The sequence below is a fragment of the Pelobates fuscus genome, chromosome 5 (genome assembly GCF_036172605.1).
Source record: "Pelobates fuscus isolate aPelFus1 chromosome 5, aPelFus1.pri, whole genome shotgun sequence".
Classification (NCBI taxonomy): domain Eukaryota; kingdom Metazoa; phylum Chordata; class Amphibia; order Anura; family Pelobatidae; genus Pelobates; species Pelobates fuscus.
The window spans coordinates 178,141,225-178,161,883 of record NC_086321.1 but is presented as its reverse complement, the minus strand read 5'-3'; the positions used below and the strand labels follow the sequence as shown (position 1 = coordinate 178,161,883).

The following is a 20,659-nucleotide window of genomic DNA, read 5'->3' as shown; positions in this document are numbered from 1 at the left end:
ACTAGAGACACAAGGCACACTAGGAACCACAACAGGGCACTGTGTTTAACCCCTTAAGGACCGAGGACGGTTCAGGACCGTCATTGGCATTTTAGCATTGCCGACCGCTGACGGTCCTGAACCGTCCTAACGGTCTTAGTTACTTAACCGGTCGCGGTCGTTCCCCCGGCGGCGATCGGCGTTGGTCCCGGTGTGGGGAGACTACATGCAGCCCAGACAGTCTCCCCATGGCAGATTAGGACCCCTGTGGCCATGTGATCGCTCAACAGAGCGACCACATGGTCACAATAGGTGTCCATGTGTCTGCCTGCAGGGGGACTGTCTGTGCTGACAGGCAGTCTCCCTGCTAGTGTAAAATCAAAGAAAAAGAAAAAAGTTAATGTTAATAAAAAAAATAAAATTAAATATGTGTATATATATATATATATATATATATATATATATATGATATATAGATATATATATATATATATATATATATATATATAGATGTATATTATATATATATATATATATATATATATATATATATATATAATATACGTCTATACATCATACATATAATATCATACTATGTGTATTTTTATATTAATATGTACATATATTAATATAAAAATACACTTAGAATTAAATTACACACGTGTATATATATAATATATATAATAACTATATATTGTATATATATATATTATTATAAAATACAAATAATAAGTAATTTAAATTAAATTAAAAAATGTAAAAATAATAATAAAAATTTAAAAAAATTATATATCTATATGAAATTTTATTCTAACTGTATTTTGATATTAATATATATATTTATATCAAAATACACTTAGAATGAAATTGTATATATATCTATGTATATATAAATAAATAAAAAGTATACGAACTATACATATGTCCATATACAAAATTACATAAATAATATATATAAATATACACGTAGACTTCATATATATAAATATGCATATATATTTAAATCCTACGTGTGTATTTATGTAATATTTTTACATAATTAAGTAATTTTATTGATTGCAATTTAAGGGACCTGCCTGCCAACCCAGGTCGAAAGTCCAGAGAATTTAATTTGTTAGCACTGTATTTTACCCTGTAACCTTCTACGACACCCTAAAACATGTACATGGGGGGGGTACTGTTTTACTCGGGTGACTTCGCTGAACACAAATATTAGTGATTCAAAACAGTAAATCATATCACAGCGATGATATTGTCAGTGAAAGTGACTTTTTTTAATTTTTCACACACAAACAGCACTTTTACTGATGATATAATTGTTGTGATACATTTTCCAGTTTTGAAACACTAATATTTGTGTTCAGCAAAGTCTCCTGAGTATAACAGTACCCCCCATGTACAGGTTTTATAGCGTTTTTGAAAGTTACAGGGTCAAATATATGGGTCAAATATTTTTACATTGAAAATAGCCAGGTTGGTTACGTTGCCTTTGAGAGCGTATGGTAGCCGAGGAATGAGAATTACCCCCATGATGGCATACCATTTGCAAAAGAAGACAACCCAATGTATTGCAAATGGTGTATGTCCAGTCTTTTTTAGTAACCACTTAGTCACAAACACTGGCCAAAATTAGCGTTCAATTTAGTTTTTTACTTTTTTCACACACAAACAAATATGAACGCTAACTCTGGCCAGTGTTTGCGACTAAGTGGCTACTAAAAAAGTCTGGACATACCCCATATTGAATACCTTGGGTTGTCTACTTTAAAAAAAATATGTACATGTGGGGTGTTATTCAGAGATTTATGACAGATAATAGTGTTACAATGTCACTATTGATACATTTTAAAAATGTATGTTTTGAAACCGCAATATCCTACTTGTACTTATAGCCCTATAACATGACAAAAAAAATAGCAAAAAGCATGTAAACACTGGGTGTTTTTAAACTCAGGACAACATTTTGAATCTATTTAGCAGTTTTTTTTATTCGATTTTGTAGATGAGTAAAAGATTTTTCACATAAAAGTAAAAAAAGTGTGTTTTTTTCAATTTTTCATCATATCTTTTTAAAATTAAATTACATGAGATTATATAAATAATGGTATGTAAAGAAAGCCCCTTTTGTCCTGAAAAAAACAATATATAATTTGTATGGGAACAGTAAATGAGAGAGCGGAAAATTACAGCTAAACACAAACACCACAAAAGTGTAAAAAGATGCCTGGTAGCAAATGTACAACATCGCAAAAACAGTCCGGTCCTTAAGGGGTTAAAGCAGACTGGGCTTTTATATCATTAGGGGCGTGGTTAGAATAGCCACACCCCAAAAGGTACTTGTGCACTGAGCTCTGCTGTATAGAGCTCTCCTGACTTCATGACGGCAGCATGCATGCGCCATGTCATCAAAAGGGGAGGGCGCATAGCGTCCAGCATCCCTGTGGCTGAGTGGAGCCTGTCTCGGCGTGGGAGCGACGGTCCGCTCAATCCTGGCATCGGCAGACCGACAAGGTAAGTGAGAGAGGGCTGACAGTAAGCACAATATAGTCCTGAAGGTTCATTAACCTTTAGAACTGGTGATTTGAGGGGTTACGAAAGGCATTTGGCATCCCAGAGCTCATGAAACCACTCTTGGATTTGTTAAGCACTGTATATAGAGATATTATCACATGTGCTCATGAAAAGGAAAAATGGGTTTGTATTATTTGACTGGTCAGAAAGAGCCAATAGCCAATATAATTTACATTTGCATTGACAACTTATTTGGAATGAGTTTATATTAAGTTACCTAAAGTTTGGAGTTTAGTTTATGGATGTGTGTTCTTGCTCCCCAGTTTCAGTCTTTTGCTTCACTTTTTCTACTCATTTTTCTACTCATTCAGATATGCCAAATATTACAAAAAGAATGGTACAGAGTCTCGCACCCTCATCAAGGTGTATGGAATTCGTATTGATGTGATTGTCCATGGAGAGGTAGGTATCACATGTACAGTGGGGCAGTAAGGATGGCAAAGCCTAACATAGAATCTTCAAAATGTCGAGATCCTTTCCAACATCACCACCACAAATTTGAAGCTAATTTTCAAATAGTTATGCACCTTGTATTAGCTGGTTGAGAGAGAGCTATCGTTGCAAATGATCGGATTACACAGTTAACAAGAACACTCTTGCTGCCTGCATACACAGTTTGTTCCCCGTCCCCCGTAAGTCCCAGTTAAAAGGCATAGACTGGAAACAAATATTAATATAACTGATAGCATAAATATAGTTAAATGATGAGGGGGTGGGGGGTGGAGCTGTAGAGTGGATAGCAGGTAGACACATAATGACAGGGTATACTATGAAGTGCCCACAGGGCAATACTTAAATTAAGTTTTATCCAATATGGCTGCTCAGCTGGATAAAAAAAAGTAACATTTTCACAAAAAGCAATATACACCATTAAAAAAAAAAGTCATTATATTCCATTAAAGGGATACTCTAAGCACTAAAACATATTTAGCTTAATGAAGCAGTTTTGGTGTATAGATCTTGCCCCACAGTCTCACTGCTCAATTATGTGACATTTAAGAGTTTAATAACATTTGATTCTGTTTATGCAGCCATAGCCACACTTGCCTGGCTGTGACTCACCATGAAAGAAAAACGTGTGTTTAATTTAGAATTTCTTATCTCCTGCCCTATAATTTGAATCAAACTGAAGGCTGTTGCAGGCTCTAGCAGACAATTAACAGAGCATGAGATAAGAAATTCTAAACTAAACACACCACGCAATAAGGGAAGCTAAACATTTGACTCTTTTTCAGGAAGTGCGTTGGAACGCTGTGGAAGTCACCGCTAGGGAAGATGTGACTAGGGCTGCACAAAGAAATGTTTTTCAACTTCTAAATGGCAGATAATTGAGCAGTGAGACTGCAGGGGGCATGATGTATAAACCAAACACACACATACACGAGAAAATCAAGGTAAATTAAACCTAGTCTCAGATTGAATAGTAGAAGTAGAATGCAAACTAAACTAGCTCTCATTGAGTAGGAATAGAAGCGCAATGTAAATAAGGTCAAAAATAGGAATATAAAGTAGCAACCCAAGGTGACATGGGGTCTCAAAAAGTCTTCCACATCCAAACAGCCAATGGCAGCATGTTCTCCCTCTGTCCTGACCAGGGCCGTTTGAAGGAATTTGGGGGCCCCAAGCAAAACGGACATGGAGGCCCCCACATGCACGCTCAAGGTCTGGGCCCCCCGGCGCCTGCACCCGGGTCCTCCCCCGGCGCCTGCACCCGGGTCCTCCCCCCCCCCCCCCCCCCGAGTCCGCCCACAGGGCTGCAGTGTCTGCAGGGCCGGTGCAAGGATTTTTGCCGCCCTAGGCAAAAGTAAAGTTTGCCGCCCCCCATGTGACATCACAGTGCCCCACCCATATGATCTGCCATGTTAACTAACACAGTGCTGCAGTGCCGCCGTGTTTACAATAAAAGGCCTGCAGGGACAGGCTATAGACACCAGAACCACTACATTAAGCTGCAGTGGTTTTGGGGACTATAGTGTCCCTTTAATGTGAGGTAAATTAGAGATTAGTGCCATTAATAATATACTAGATTGCCTACTTACAACCAGATGAGGATGATGATGGGCTTCAGCTGCCGTCTGGCTCCACTGGTCTGGTGTAGAACAGGCTCTCTGGAGGCGGTTTGTAACTGTGGTCACAAAAATCAATGTTCTGGGAGAACGGGAAGCAGCTCCATTTTTTGAGGGCCATTTACACAGCTCAAGGTCTGGGTCCCAGGGTCCACCTTCATGTTCCACCAATGAGTTTGTTCACAGGGGTGTGTGTGTGGGGGGGGGGGGGGGGGATGTCCTGATGTGTGTAAGGAATGCATTGTGTGAATCTGTGTTTGTATGTGTAAGGGCTGCAAGGTGAGTTTGTGTATGTATGGGATGCAGTGTGTGTCTGTAAGGCAGTGTTTCCCAACCCAGTCCTCAAGGCACACCTACCAGTCCAGGATTTAAGGATTACCCAGTTTTGTCTAAGGGGTTTTTAGAAAAAAAAGAAAAAACACCTTAGACACAACTGGGTCACCCCTAAATCCTGGACTGGTAGGTGTGCCTTGAGGACTGGGTTGGGAAACACTGCTGTAAGGGATGCACTGAGTGTGTGGAAGGGGTGCATTGTGTGTTGCTGTGTGCAAGGGATGCATTGCTTGTGTATGTGTGTCTGTGTGTAATGCATTGTGTGTTTTTCTGTGTGCAAGGGGTGCATTGTGTGTGTGTGTGTGATGGATGTCAATCTCTCCCCCTACCCCCGTCAATTTCCTTCTTCTCCCCCCCTCTCCAATTCCCTTCTTCTCCCCCTCCCTCTCATTGCCTTCTCCCCCCTCCAATTTCCTTCTTCTCCCCCTCCCTCTCATTTCCTTCCTTCTCCCCCCTCCAATTTCCTTCCTTCTCCCCCTCCAATTTCCTTCCTTCTCCCCCCTCCAATTTCCTTCCTTCTCCCCCCTCCAATTTCCTTCCTTCTCCCCCCTCCAATTTCCTTCCTTCTCCCCCCCTCCAATTTCCTTCCTTCTCCCCCTCCAATTTCCTTCCTCCCTCCTCCAATTTCCTTCCTCTCCCCCCTCCAATTTCCTTCCTCCCTCCCCCCTCAAATGTCCTCTCCCCCCTCCCTCAAATGTCCTCCCTTCCTCTCCCCCCTCAAATTCCTACCTCTCCCTCCCCTCCCTCAAATTTCCTTCCTCTCCCCCCCTTCGAATTTCCTCCCTTCCTCTCCCCCCAAAAAATGTCCTCCCTTCCTCTCCCCCCCAAAAAATTTCCTCCCTCCCTCTCCCCCCCACTCCCTCAAATTTCCTCCCTCCCTATGCCCCCCATTCCCTCAAATTTCCTCCCTCCCTCTCCCCCCCACTCGTTCAAATTTCCTCCCTCCCTCTCCCCCCCACTCCCTCAAATTTCCTCCCTCCCTTTCCCCCCCACTCCCTCAAATTTCCTCCCTCCCTCCCTCTCCCCCCCACTCCCTCAAATTTCCTCCCTCCCTCTCCCCCCACTCCTTCAAATTTCCTCCCTCCCTCTCCCCCCCATTCCCTCAAATTTCCTCCCTCCCTCTCCCCCCCACTCCCTCAAATTTCCTCCCTCCCTCTCCCCCCCACTCCCTCAAATTTCCTCCCTCCCTCTCCCCCCCACTCCCTCAAATTTCCTCCCTCCCTCTCCCCCCCACTCCCTCAAATTTCCTCCCTCCCTCTCCCCCCCACCCACTCAAATGTCCCCCCTCTCCCCCCCACCCACTCAAATGTCCTCCCTTCGCCCCCCCCACCCACTCAAATTTCCTCCCTCTCCCCCCCACCCACTCAAATTTTCTCCCTCACCCCCCCCCACCCACTCAAATTTTCTCCCTCCCCCCCACCCACTCAAATTTTCTCCCTCCCCCCCTCCACCCACTCAAATTTTCTCCCTCCCCCCCTCCACCCACTCAAATTGTCTCCCTCCCCCCCCACTCAAATTTTCTCCCTCCCCCCAACCTACCCAAATATTCTCCCTCCCCCCCACTCAAATTTTCTCCCTCCCCCCACTCAAATTTTCCCCCTCCCCCCCACTCAAATTTTCTCCCTCTCCCCCCTCCCCCCTCCAATTTCCTCCCTCCCTCTCCCCCACTCACTGAAATGTCCTCCCCCATCTGGCTGTCCCTGACACCCGGCGGGCGCGCGAGGGAGCACTCTCCTCTGAGTGCTTCCTCTTCAGCTCCCTCGCGCGCCGAATACTGATGCCGGAGCCGGGAGATGACGTCATCTTCCGGCTCCGGCATCAGTACGGTGCGCGAGGGAGCTGAAGAGGAAGCACTCAGAGGAGAGTGCTCCCTCGCGCGCCCGCCGGGTGTCAGCAGGGCCAGCCTCTGGGGGGCCCTGAGGTGACCGGCTGCTGGGCCCCCCAGGAGAAGAGGCTGGCCCAGTGGGAACATACCGGGGTCGCAGGGCCCCCTGCGACCCGGTATGTTCCCACTGAATGTGGGGCCCGGACGACCTGAGCAGTCCGGGCCCCCCAGGACCGCATGCCCCTGCCGGCTCTGCTTGGGGCCCCGGGCCAGCTCGGGGCCCCAAGCAGTTGCTTGTTTTGCCTGTTGGGTAGCGACGGGCCTGGTCCTGACCTCTTTTTCAGCTTGCCTCCTCCCCCAGAGTCAGCCCTTCCCAGCTCACTGGGGGTGCCGAGGAAAAGAGCCTGCTGCTGATTGGCAGGGAGATTAAAAGATCTCTCTGACGGTGAAGTGGAAACCCTCCCTCCCTTATCCTTTATAGAGCTTGACCTGGCAGTGTGAGAAGTCTCCCTGCCAGGTCTTGCTCTCTGTGTGCAGGGAGGATAGCGCAGAGCTGAATACGAGGAGGAGATAGGGAGTGACATCCCCTCCTCCGTCTACAGCATGTTGTGTGCTCCCAGCACCTGTAGTAAGCTCTGCTAGGAGGAGCTGCTTGCAGGAGGAAACACTGTGGACAGCATTACTGCAGAGGCATGCTGCTCAGGGGCTGGTGGAGAGAAAGAGATTAGAGACTCAAGAAAGGTAAGTTAAAACAAATAAAAATGGGGTCTTGAGAAGATATTAATAAATGGTTAATGGAGGCAGATGTACAGCTGGGGGGGAGGAGAAAAGGAAGTGGAGTGATAGTGAGAAAGTAAGTGGTGACAAAGACAAGTGTGGGGGATAAATACTGACATTCTGTATATATATTTACCGCACAGATAGTACCACAGCAGCTATCAGTTTCACATAGCCCAGTTCACTGTTTAGTGACCCAGGCTATGTTCAGTTTTATGCAGAGCCACAGGGCTCTCTCACCTGGTCCTAAGCCCACACTATTGCCTCTTACCACCCACTACAGCCCCTAACCCATCACTTTTGCCACTAAGCACCCGCTACAGCCCCTAATCCTCTTTTATTGCCTATGATCCCCCACTACAAGTTCTGATCCCTGCACTACAGGTCCTGAACCTCATCACAGGTCATGACCCCCACTATTTACCCTTACCCTTTCTATTGACCCGTCCCCCCCATTTCAGCCTTTGATCCCACACTACAGGTCATGACCCCCCTACTACAGACCCAGACCCAGACCCACCCCACTATAGTGAGCTTGTCTGTGAGCTTTTATGTAGTGAGCATGTGTGTGTCAGTGAGTTTGTCTGTAGTGAACATGTGTGTCAGTGAGCGTTTCTGTAGTGAACATGTATGTGTGTGTCAGTGAGCTTTTCTGTAGTGAGCATGTGTGTCAGTGAGCTTATCTATAATAAGCATGTGTATGTGTGTCAGTGAGCATGTGTGTCAGAGAGCTTTTCTGTAGTGAGCATGTGTGACAGCGAGCTTTTCTGTAGTGCGCATGTGTGTGTCAGTGAGCTTGTCTGTAGTAAGCGTTTGTGTGTGTGTGTGTGATAGTAGGCTTGTCTGTAGTAAGTTTGTGTTTGTATACCAATGAGTTTGTCTGTAGTAACCGTGTGAGTGTCAGTTTGTACTAAGTGTGTGTGTTTGTTTACCAGCAACCTTGTCTGGGGGTGTCAATGAGATTGTCTGTCAGTGAGCCTATAAGTGTGTATCAGTGAGCTTGTGTTTTTAAGTCAATTACCTTATATGTATCAGTGAGATTGTCTGTCTGTCTGTCTGTCTGTCTGTCTGTCTGTCTGTGGACCTGTGTATCAATGAGTTTGTGTGCTTGTGTCAGTGAGATTGTCTGTCTGCATGTATGCTTACTGTATAATTACATTTTTACCAATGTTTTGAACTAGAAAAAGAAACATACCAATAATCAATCTCTCTCTCTCTATATATATATATATATATTTTTTTTAAATGTTATATATATATATATATATACACACACACACACATATATATATATATATATATATATATATATATATATATATATATATATATATATATATATATATATATACACACACACTACATGGCACAATTACTTATGGGGCTGGCATACCTTTATTTCCAAGGCTGCTTTGTAGCCCGAGTCTGGCCCTGCAAAAAGGAGCTGAGCATGGATGTCATTATGCTCCCCCCCCTGGAAAAATTCCTGTGGACGCCCATGAGAACTTGGCCTTGGTGTTAAAAGAAGAAGAAAAAAAAGCATTAAAAAAAAAATTACCAAAGTTTTGTGAAATCACTGTTTTTTGGTTGGAGTAACGGTTTAATATGGATGCTGGGATTAGCCATTTTTTGCAAAAATATAAGTATTACTGACTAGTTTATATTGCAAGGAAGAAGTTTACTTAATTCATTCTGTCTTTCAGGCTGGGAAATTCAGTCTTATCCCAACCATCATTAACCTGGCCACAGCACTGACATCTATTGGTGTAGTAAGTACATGCTCCCTTTTTGCACCCACATGCAGTCGGTAATCTTATCATGTAGAAAACAAGAATTTTTGGCAATTTCAAATATTCTAGAATATTTTACCTACATGTCCAGTGGTATATATTTAAAAAAAATCCCTGATATAGACACATATTGATGACTGGTCACTGGAGAGGCACGGTCAAGAGTATAAATAGCTGGTCTGTATAGCTATGGCAAATAGAATATTACTCTAGGGGTTGTTATATGGATTATCTGATTAAGCTCCTTTTCATAGATTTCCAGACTATAGTTACATCTTCATCATGTAGTTCAGCGTTGGTACTACATACATTTGTTCACCTTCTAATTTAACTACTGGTCTTTTACCCAATTGCATTGTTTATTGGTAATGGCCCTTGAAGCCTAGTTTGATGGAGTGGTAATTGTGTGAATGTCCTATTACATTTTAAACATGCATGATGTACAAAGTGTGTTCCCCTGTTACTTGTGAATAATCTGTTAATCCTCTACCAGGGATCTGTACTCTGCGACTGGATATTACTGACATTCATGAACAAGAACAACATGTACAGCATGCGGAAATACGACGAGGTAAGGAAATGTACAGAGAAACATGTACATGTTTCTGTTTGTCATTATATGGGTAATGACAGACAGAAACAAATTGGTAAGAATTCATGGTGGAAATCAAATGCTGTCAAAGAGTGTGGAATGGAAGGAAGAGAACGATAAGCAGAAGGTATAATTAGATAAGGGGTGGAAATGACAGTTAGAAATACAAATGTAAAGAAGAAGATTGGTAAGAAGCAGGTTTGCATTGAGATGGAATAAAAGTAAAGAAATCATGCCTAGTATACTATACCTTTAAAATAAAAAGAACTACGGGTTTATTGACTAAACTAGAGTTTATAGAGAACTAATTGGGATGCACATCTTTAGCTAAAGTAAATAAGATGGAAAATAGCTGAGTTGAGGATTGTCACAGCTCAGCAATTGTGGCTTAGAATTTCAAGTTTGTCTGTCAATCGTCCCCAATTCCAATTTTAACAGACCAGCTACAATGTGGTTTTATTATGTTAGGTTCACTACCTGGTTATTTGGAGAGATTTGTGCGTTTTATTAAGTGCTAAAAATAATTTGTACATATTACAAATAGTCACTGCTTAAGATACCTATAATTGCCAGCAAAAGTCTAGATTTCTCTGAAATGAAAAAAACAAAACTGTGTTTTCCCCTCGTGTCAGTCAATTCAGTCTGTGCCACTCGGCACAGAGATCAGAAGGCTGTGCACTGAATGTCCGTTATCAGGGAAACCCTCCTGAAGGCTCCTCTCGTCTTGCCTTCAGCCTAAGGGAAAGCAATGATTGCAAGTGAAAGGAGGGAGAATGCTCAGGCTCTGTGTGAGAGCAGCAGGATGGAGAGAGAGAACCATAATGATTTATTGCATGTGAATCACCTACCTAAAATCATGTAGGCTCCCCTTGTGCTGTAAAACAGCTCTGATGCGTTAAGGCATGGACTCCACAAGATCTCTGAATGTGTCCTGTGGTATCTGGCACCAAGACATTACCGGCAGATCCTTTAAGTTCTGAAAGTTGCGAGGTGAGGCCACCATGGATCGGATTTGTTGTTTCACAGATCCTACAGATGGTCACTCATATTGAGATCTGGAGAATTTGAAGGCCAAGGCAACACCTTGAACTCTTTGACATGTTCTTTAAACCATTTGTACACATTTTGCAGAGTAGCAGTGTGCATTATCCTGCTGAGGCCACTGCCATCAGGAAACACCATTGCCATACACACATATACATCACCATGAAGGGGTGTACGTTGTCTGCAACAATCTATAGGTAGGTGGCAAGTGTTAAAGTAACATCCACATGAATACCAGAACAGAACATTGCCAGAGAATAACACTGCCACGCCGGCCTGCCTTCTTCCCATAGTATATCCTGCTGCCATCTCTTTCCCAGGTGAATGGCACACGCAACTGGCCATCTGGCACATAATTCACCAGACCAGGAAACATTCTTCCATTGCCCCATGGTCCAGTTCTGCCGCTCACATCCCTTTTGAAGGAGCTTTTAGCGGTGAACCGGTATCATCACGGACAATCTGACTGGTATGCTGCTCCACTGTGATGCACTGTGTGTAATGACACGTTTCTTTTATGGTTTAGCATTACGTTTTTAAGCAATTTGAGCTGCAGTAGCTCTTATGTATGATCGGAGTAGATGAGCTAGCCTTAACTCCATACATGCATCAATGAGCCTTGGGCACCCGTGACCCTTACATAATTTCACCGGTTCTCCTTCCTTGCGCCACTTTTGGTAGGTACTAACCACTGCATGCCGGGAACACATACAAGACTTCCCATTTAGAGAAGCTGTGACCCAATTATCTAGCCTTCACGATTTGACCCTTGTATAATCAGATCTTTTCGCTTTCCTGTTTTTCCTGCTTTCAACACATGACATTCAAGAACTAATTGTTCACTTGCTGTCTAATATATCCCACCCCTTGATAGGTGTCATTGTAATGATATAATCAATGTTAATCACTTCCCCAGTCAGTAGTTTTAATGTTGTGGCTGATCAATATATGCCATATTATTATATACATGCTGTTTTACAGTTTCTTGAGCCAAGACAAAATCTGACTGTTTTTTTTTGGCATCAAGAGTGATATTTACCCATTTTACAACATAAATTTTAATTCTATGGTTGTGGCCTTCATTTGGATAACACCAGAAACAAAGATGTGTGAATGCTCTTTGTATAAATGTTTATGTCTGTGTGCATTACTATTTAATACAGTGAAGCTAGGTAATTAAGAATAACTCACTCCTGTTTTCCATACACTTTCCCTTGCAGGTACGGAAGGGGAAGGGGCAGGAGCCAAGCCCACCAAATCTAACTTCAGCTAGCTCCCCGCAGTCCTGCGCTACTTCTCAATCTCTTTGCACTCCTCAAGAATCTGCATACAGAGACAGTAGCCCCGAAAATGACAGCAGAGTATCACCAGAGGGACATACGCAGACAACATTGGAAGGGACAGAGCAGCCTCCTGGAAGCTGATACTTTGAAAGCTCTGTCCTCATCAACCCGAAATTAAAAATGAAATAAATTGATAACATTGCTATTAGACAGTTGTTTCAATGCCAACTGTATGCTCAAGGGAATAACAGGGTAAGGGGCATAGCATTGGTGGGAGGGTGAAGAGCATGACACACGGGGAAGATGTTCTAGTGACAATGGAAACCATATCACTGATGCAAGTGCACAGGACAGATGCTGTACGGTGGCAGAGAAAGCAAAGATATAAAGTGTAAATAGTAAAGTAGCTTTAGTAATTGCAGAAATCGCAAACCAAATATTTCATGGGGTTTATTGATATTGTGCTCTCCAACTACCCTTTTACCCTTCCTTGAAGACCAGAGCATACACTGGTGACAGGTCACAGACACAGTGTGACTCTCATACTTCTAATACACAAAGCAGAAAGGAATAAGGCCAAAGGCACATGAACATTCAAATTAATGTGTCCTGCCCTATATCCCAACAATAGAGACACTTTTGACTACAGAGTGGGGAGAACTCTTAGGTGACTGTCATCTTTTTGTAGCTAGTGATGTAATTGGGCCATTTTAGTACAAAGACTGAGTATTTTATGGAGACAAATGTATACACAATCTCAGTTCACACATATACTCACATGATTTATTTCTGCATAGTTCTTTTACACACATGCAACTAATCTTTCTAAGATCATATTCGTAAGCCACCAAACAAAACAAAGAGTCAAAAAAGTACTCACCTTCAAAGAGTTGGACACTCTGGAGGTATGCATTAACATTGAGGAGTGAACAGGCTGCTACAGTTTTCTCAACTCATATTTAGGTGATATCAAAGCAGGAAGTAAAATCCATCATATTTGTTAAATTGCATTCTATAGTAAATGTTAAAATGTCTAACAATCTGCGTGCTGCTGTGAAAACAGGTACAGCATGGGTTATTTACATGTTACATCTGTTTGAGAAGCAGCTTCTTAACAAAAGCTGCAGGGCAATTCTGGGCTTTGTGCACATGTAAAAACATAGTGGCTCTGGTAACCCTTATTGATCTTATTAATGCCTGCAGATGGAGTCTGGGACAGGCTAATTATCAGACTCTGTAAATATGGCACGCTATAATATTTAGTCTGATTCTTGTAAACCTATATGAAAGGTTAATTAACAATAATACCGTTTCCTGCAGTTAATATAACATTGGAAGTAGATTAGCCTCTCATTTTGTATCACCCGATCTGTATTCTCATATTAAATTGTCTTTATTTATAAGATAGAGGATAGAAATTAATGTTATTATTATTATGTTATTATTAATATGGCGCCAACAGATTCCGTAGCGCTTTACAGTGGGTGGACGAACAAACATGTAGTTGTAACCAGACAAGTTGGACACACAGGAACAGAGGGGTTGAGGGCCCTGCTCAATGAGCTTACATGCTAGAGGGAGTGGGGTAAAAATGACACAAAAAGGTAAGGATAGTATTAGATTAATGACAGAGTTCACAGTATGTCTGTTCATTAACATTTATATTACAAAGGCAACATTTTAAAACCGCAAAATAAACATCTAAAAAATAAAATAAAAAATCTCGTACACAAAAAGTTACCATTCCAAGGCTAAGTAAGCATGTAAAAACAAAACAAATGATCTGCAAACGCAGTCTACTCTAGGCAACGTGAACCCCCCCAATTGCTGAGATTTCTACCCTTTTATGACAAGGGATTGGGAATCTATTTTACTCATCTGCCAAGTTATCATTAAGGGTTAAGAATGTTCTATCTTTGTTTAAAAGTGATATCAATAACATATGCACTCCAGGGAGGTGCTCGGGAATAACCAGAAACATATTGTAGTGGTGTTCTTCAAATCTGTCTTTATGAGCTTAGTAGCCAGAAAATCCAAATTTCTACATAGTTCAGTCATTTTTTTTAATGTCTTATCCATGCTTCTTTAAACCCTGTTGTTGGGTACTAAAGGGCAAGTTTAATGAACATCACTTTAGAGGAACAGAAATAGTCAATATAAATGGGTTGTTCAAATTAATAGAATATATACAAATTGTTACTTCAAAATAATTAGCAATTATCCATCTCATCTCAAGATAAAAGCGATTCCAAACAAAATCAATTTTGAATTCTAAATATGTAAACTATTTTATATGTATTAGATAGAATAAAATAATAAAATGGTGGTCTTGAAAGATTAATCCATTTAGTACAGCTTTGTGTGAAATGTAGTATGTTTGATTTAAAATGACCTTTTCTATTATATTTACTGCAAATGTGCATAAAACACAATTACAATTCAGTGGGAAGGTTATTAATTTGGTTGTGATGGCATGTGTTTGAACTCGCCAAGATAACAGAGCAAGTAAAAAGTAAAAGTATATATATATATATATATATATATATGTATATATATAGTATCTCAGCCATGGTTTCTTCACATTTCTATCAAATCTAAGAAAGGAGAAGGCAAAATGTATAATGAGACATAGTGAAAAATGTTACTGTGTTACCGTTTCATTGGAGAAATAATGTAAATTATCATGTAAAGTATTGAAAATAGATAATCATTTCTAAGGAGGGGTCATCTCTCTTTTTCTTTTTTAAGATTTTCAATGTGACATAATGAATGTTTCAAATATTCCAATAAAATATAATAAAAAAAAAAATTTTATGAGTAAAATCTAAAAGTATCCATTCATAAATCTACTTCAATATCCTCCTAGCTAAATGATCACAAGGGTCATGTGATTAGCCAGAAGACATTTTGCACAAATCAAGTCACAGATCTAAAATTGCCTAAATGTTTTATCTTTATTTACTAAATTCCCAATTCTCTCCATTTGAAATTTCCTTCCATAACATTTTGCTTTCTTGTACCCCCACACATGCTTTTTGTCCCTTCCATATTGTCTCTCCGATCATATATCAAACACTTTTTTTTTGTTGAGCTTATCCCACTTCCCCAATCCTTCTAATATAACTCCTCCTTCCGTGTCCCACCTCTTGGACCCTCCTCTCCCTGTCTCCAAGTTCTACTTTCAATACGCAGTAACTACATCTTCATATGAGACCTCCTTACCAGCCTAACATACTTGATGCTCTATAATGTCAGCACTAGGCATGACAGGTAATTAGATGATGCCATGGTTCATGAAAACAAGCACTGCCAGTACTGATGACTATCCTGCAGAAAGAAACGGAGGCCACCTCAAAGGCCTCTGATAACCAGTGGTGGCACTCATGTCAAATGTTCATTATAGTTGTTCTACAGGTTAACCCCTACCTTGAAAAAGTATCCTGCTGTCTTTTCAGAGTCCCTTAACATGGCTGATTTTCTATGATACAAAACATCCATGCCTTTTAAATTTCTATGCATTTTGTATTCTGTAGGGACCCATAGCTTTTCTGTATTTTTTTCCAGGTTTCCCTGCATTTTGCAGATTACCAGTGTCATTGTGGTTATAGATTTCTCTTGGCCTCTCCTTTCTACGGTCTTTCTGTACCCGTTCATCTCTGAATCTCTAGGGATCCATAAGCAGGGAAGTGATGAGAAACGATTTGTCTTATTAGATAACAGGATTTCACAAGCAATTACTGTAAAGATTGGCTGGGCTGGTCTCACATCTACCTCCATTACAGTCTTATCCACTTACTGCTCGACTCCATTCTTCTCAGCTTACTCGGGAAATAATAGCCTGGGTTGTAGGTATGCTACAATGGAATGGAAAATTATCAGGAGACCCAAGTAAGTGCCGAGAAGTGTCCATAAATCAATTATCAAGTTCCTTGTGGTATTAAAGTGCCCGTAATGAACTTCTAATCACACATAATCCCATCTGTAGATTCTACATTATGGAATTGAGAACAACATTGTCTCTGTCACACTTCTTACCACACAATACAATTCTCTTCTACGACATGTTTAATTCTATAAAAAGCTGCCTTGTTTTACTTGTCTATAAGTGCGCAATGACAGTTGTTACTGGGATAGATTTTAAGGAGATTCATTGCAAAGAAAGACAAAACAGATGTCACACAAATGTCTGTGCTTGTTAACTCTGTATGTGCTAGAAACAGCAGAGTGTAAGCACCGAATTTTAGTGAAATGTAAATCGAACTGTACATTTTGGCTAAAATAGCCAAGTTGGGACTTTAGCAGAATTAGCGAATATTAATTAATTCAATAGAAGATGTAAGATGATGTGGAAAGGGAATAAAAAAAAAAAAAGTATACTAAAATAAATTAATGATGGAATGCGTCTTTATTAGATGAGACAGAGTAAAGATTAAAAATACAATATTAAAAAAGGAGTCACAGTTATATGCATTAAATATCAGTTGACGCGTCTGAAATTGTGTTTTTTGATGAAGTCAAGAGTTCAATTCACTATCAAATATTCAAAGAATAAAAGAGCGAGTAACATTTCTAGTAAGAGTGTTATGTCTTGAGAGCAATACAAGTTTGTAAGAAGCCACATGTGTTACACAGCAAGGCTGGCGATGGAGACTGTGGGCCCAGGATGATATTTTTACAAACCAGACAATCATTTCTTCCATGGCTAGAAAGAGAGAATATGTTAGAAAAAGGTATAGGGTTTGAAATGTCTTGCTGAGGAAAAGTCCTGTTGTTACCTGTAGTGTTGAGGACACTGAAAGGCCTCTTTACCCATATAGGCAGCATGTGAACCACACACAGCACAGCTCTGGCTGTTGGGAAAAAACTATAACGAAAACACAGATATTACAAATAGGATTTGCTTGAAGAGAAATGGGAAAGGTAATAAAGTAAACAACAAAAGTGAGATAAGGGCAGAAAAACACACAGCAAGCAACTGTTACAAAGTTGAGACAAATTTGAAAAGAATTGACCAAGAAAGAAAGAACGAGGACAGGGAAAAATAAAAGGTAACAAATGAGGAATACAGAATCTTTGTTGCTACCAATAATTTATTTTAGCCTGCACAGGTAAAGAAAGCTATAAGGGGTCCAGCCAAGCAGAAATGGATCAGTACACAGAAATTGTTTATTATAATCACCATTACAAAGGAAATCGGTATTTGATCATCAAGACACCCCGCACACTTAGGATGAAAAGTAACAGACTATCCTGATGAAACCATGCATTAGGTGACAGGTTCTTTGAAAGAAAGGTAAAAATAGAGTTTCAATGCAGGAAAACACAAGTTTCATACATTTAACTCACCTGTCCAAATGCACCAGACTTTAGAGAACAAAATGCACAGATCATTGCTGGCTTCCTGGGAAACCCTTCCCTGCACATCATAGAGCAACGTAGACCCTGCCCAAAACATAGACACCATAAAGAGTCAATGGTGTCATCATCTCCACTATCAACACCCAATAAAATGGCTGGTAATTTATTTATTTTTTGAAATGTAATTTTTAATAGGTATGTCATATATATATGCAATTACACTGATAACAAGCAGTAAATAACCACTATGAAAAGTTAAGCATACATGTCATACATCATTCTACATCCCAAACATTTCAAATATTGAATTCTCTATTACAAAGGAAAATAGTTCTAACCATTACACAATAACAGTGAAACACTGTCCAACCAAACTGCCCCACGCCCCTTTGCCCTGTCTTCTCTTTTGAGGAAGAGAACTACTTGCTGTGAAAATATTGTCTTGGGGTGTGGGGCCATCACTAAGATCAAGAGTTGGGGCACCAAACCATAAGCCAAAACTTGTTTGGTTATGTAACAAAGTCATTAAACTCTAAAAACATAATAAAAGTGCCCCTCATCATTCCAATGACCATAAAGACCGTATGGATAACTGATGTCTTAAGATATATTTTGTAATGGGTCACAACCCACTACCAGCTCTGCTGAGAACAATGCTGCGTACTCCAGTGTTGCTCTGATTTTAGACTAAAAGAAATGGTCCTGGGTGGAGATGTAAATTGCCACATCTGGTGGAATTTATGGGCTATTTAGAAGGCATATACAAAAACCTGAACCAAAAAGAAGTGACATGTTGGAATTACTACTCTTCCCTAATAAGTGAAGAATGGGCTGAGGGCATTGGCAAAATAATTCTCAATTAGTAGAACATTGTTTAGGAAGGCTGTTGTTTCTTACACAGATGTGGTGGAGAGAGAACGGTTTGCGATGCTTAGGCGTAATGTAGCAGGATACATTTATTTGTGAAGTTCTGAACAAATTGGTTTCAATGCTCGGCGTCTTTAGGTGACCTGTGCCGAGTGATCTTTAAAAATCAGGATTTAGTTATCTTGATAGGTTTCCTTATAAGCTGTAATAATGTGTACAGTGTTGTTGAAGTTCAAAAACTTTGCTACAATGGCTTGTTGTTTGGAGGTTTTATCAGATTTTTCTGGGCCAAGTCTATGTGCCCACTCGATGGTAAGAAAGAAAGTGGATGTGGTGGCTATTTGGAGATTATCCAGTAACCAGGTCTCAACAGTAGAAATAAAATCACCTGTTTTCAAGGATTCTGGAAAGCCAACAGATTGTAAATTGTTTCTTCTACTGCAGCTTTCAAGATCAGCCAGTTTGTTGCTGTCTTATCGTGGATTGCAGTTGGTGTAATTCTTCTTCAGTTGTGCTCTGTCGAGTTTCCATCTGAGTAGTTTGGATGGTATGAGTTTGAAGTAGATTGACTGCACTATCAATAGATTCTTTAATGTCCTTGAATTTGGATTCAAAGATTGGTTTAGGAAGGTTGGAGACCTCACAAGATGTTTCTGAGGCTTGTTGTGAAATGAGTGGAAACAGAAAGAAATTGAGAAAAATGTTTGTCTGAATCCGAGTCTTGAAAACAAAGGGCAAGAGTAGAGGGTGGTGGCGGTTCTTTGAGATGTTGTTTATTGGTTGGTCCTTATATCTTGCTTTGAGGAAAGCGTTTTGTCTATGAATTTATCCTTAACAATGAAATAAAGGGTATAAGAAAAAGAGAAAAGGAAGAAAGGGAAAGGAAGAGAAAGGCAAAATCGAATGTAAGCGTGATGTCAAGCTATATGGGATGATGTGAGTTTTTGTTGGGTGTTTGAAAAGGATATGAGTTGAAAGGAGGTTGATTGCAGGTTGGCTGAGAGGTGCTCTTTGGTTCAGTTGTGTATTGAGAATGTGTGGTCTGGTCTGAGAGTACAAATGTCCTTTGTGATCATCCCTGGCCTAGGAAAGTGAGTGAGATGTAGTAGAATCAGTATGTGAAAGGGAGTGTAAGCGGTTTGCAAAAAAATGTTGTGCTAGAACTATAATAGGTGTGATAGCACCAGTGAGTTGAGCTTGATAGACAGAGATTTGGCAGAAGAGGATTAGCAATATACAAAAGAGTAGGGAGGGAGTACAGTAGTAGCCACCAGGAATTAGGTAAACTAAATATTCAGAGTAACTAGGTAAATTTTGTAAGTTAGGCAGATTTGTACAACCAAATTCTTCACCTCAATCTCCTAAACAGAATAGATCACCAACAAGTCCCTAATTGGATTATGTATTCATATAGATGTTGACAGAGACCTAGAAATAGACTCTCAATGTAGAATAAGTGATGTTAAGTAGTGGTCAGGTCGAGAATTGAGGACCAGCAAGTGAGGTTATTTGGTTAGAGCAGTGTTTCCCAACCCAGTCCTCAAGGCACACCTACCAGTCCAGGATTTAAGGATTACCCAGTTTTGTCTAAGGTGTTTTTAGAAAAAAAAAGAAAAACACCTTAGACAAAACTGGGTAATCCTTAAATCCTGGACTGGTAGGTGTGCCTTGAGGACTGGGTTGGGAAACACTGGGTTAGAGCATGGTTGATGGAGCATGGTTGATGGCGGAACCAGAAGTTGTGAATTGCAAATTTGTCACAAAGATTGAATGTTGTAGAGGGCCTCGGATAAAAACTACGCTGTTGATGAATATTAACTGTGTGCGAATGTAGGCAACCAATGCTTTTTTGTTTTTTTAGTTGATATTATAATAATAGTGATTCTTTGTGAACTTCAGGCAATTAGACATGTAAATTAATGCAGTTCAGTTACCTTCAAATACTGAGCACGTATGTGAGCTTGGATAGACTTGGCACGTTGATCCTTTCTCAAGAACTGGACCAAGCGATTGTTCAGTTTAGCCTCCTGCAGTAGACGGGGCAAATGGGACACCACAGTGGCATCATCAGAACATATGTTCTCATAATAATCAGACAGGCTGCAGAGGTAAGGCTGACGGGATGTGTCTGCTGCCAAGAAACTCTGCTCCACTGCCTGTAGACATAAAAGATC

At 40.7% G+C, this 20,659-nt stretch overlaps 2 protein-coding genes across 2 annotated transcripts in view; one reads left to right on the top strand and one right to left on the bottom strand.

Moving 5' to 3' along the window:
- P2RX2 (purinergic receptor P2X 2) overlaps positions 1-12,588 on the top strand; it is a 34,422-nt gene extending 21,834 nt beyond the window's left edge. Inside the window, exons 9-12 of the mRNA XM_063457098.1 lie at positions 2,862-2,952; positions 9,255-9,320; positions 9,835-9,912; positions 12,198-12,588. Coding sequence (XP_063313168.1) covers positions 2,862-2,952; positions 9,255-9,320; positions 9,835-9,912; positions 12,198-12,401 — 439 coding nt within the window. The 3' untranslated portion in view covers positions 12,402-12,588. The remainder of the gene's footprint in view (positions 1-2,861; positions 2,953-9,254; positions 9,321-9,834; positions 9,913-12,197) is intronic.
- Positions 12,589-16,841: 4,253 nt separating this feature from the next.
- LOC134612677 (telomerase protein component 1-like) overlaps positions 16,842-20,659 on the bottom strand; it is a 44,704-nt gene continuing 40,886 nt past the window's right edge. The window contains exons 12-15 of the mRNA XM_063457096.1: positions 20,420-20,641; positions 17,607-17,702; positions 17,036-17,124; positions 16,842-16,962 (exon numbers count right to left, since the gene is read on the bottom strand). Coding sequence (XP_063313166.1) covers positions 16,842-16,962; positions 17,036-17,124; positions 17,607-17,702; positions 20,420-20,641 — 528 coding nt within the window. The remainder of the gene's footprint in view (positions 16,963-17,035; positions 17,125-17,606; positions 17,703-20,419; positions 20,642-20,659) is intronic.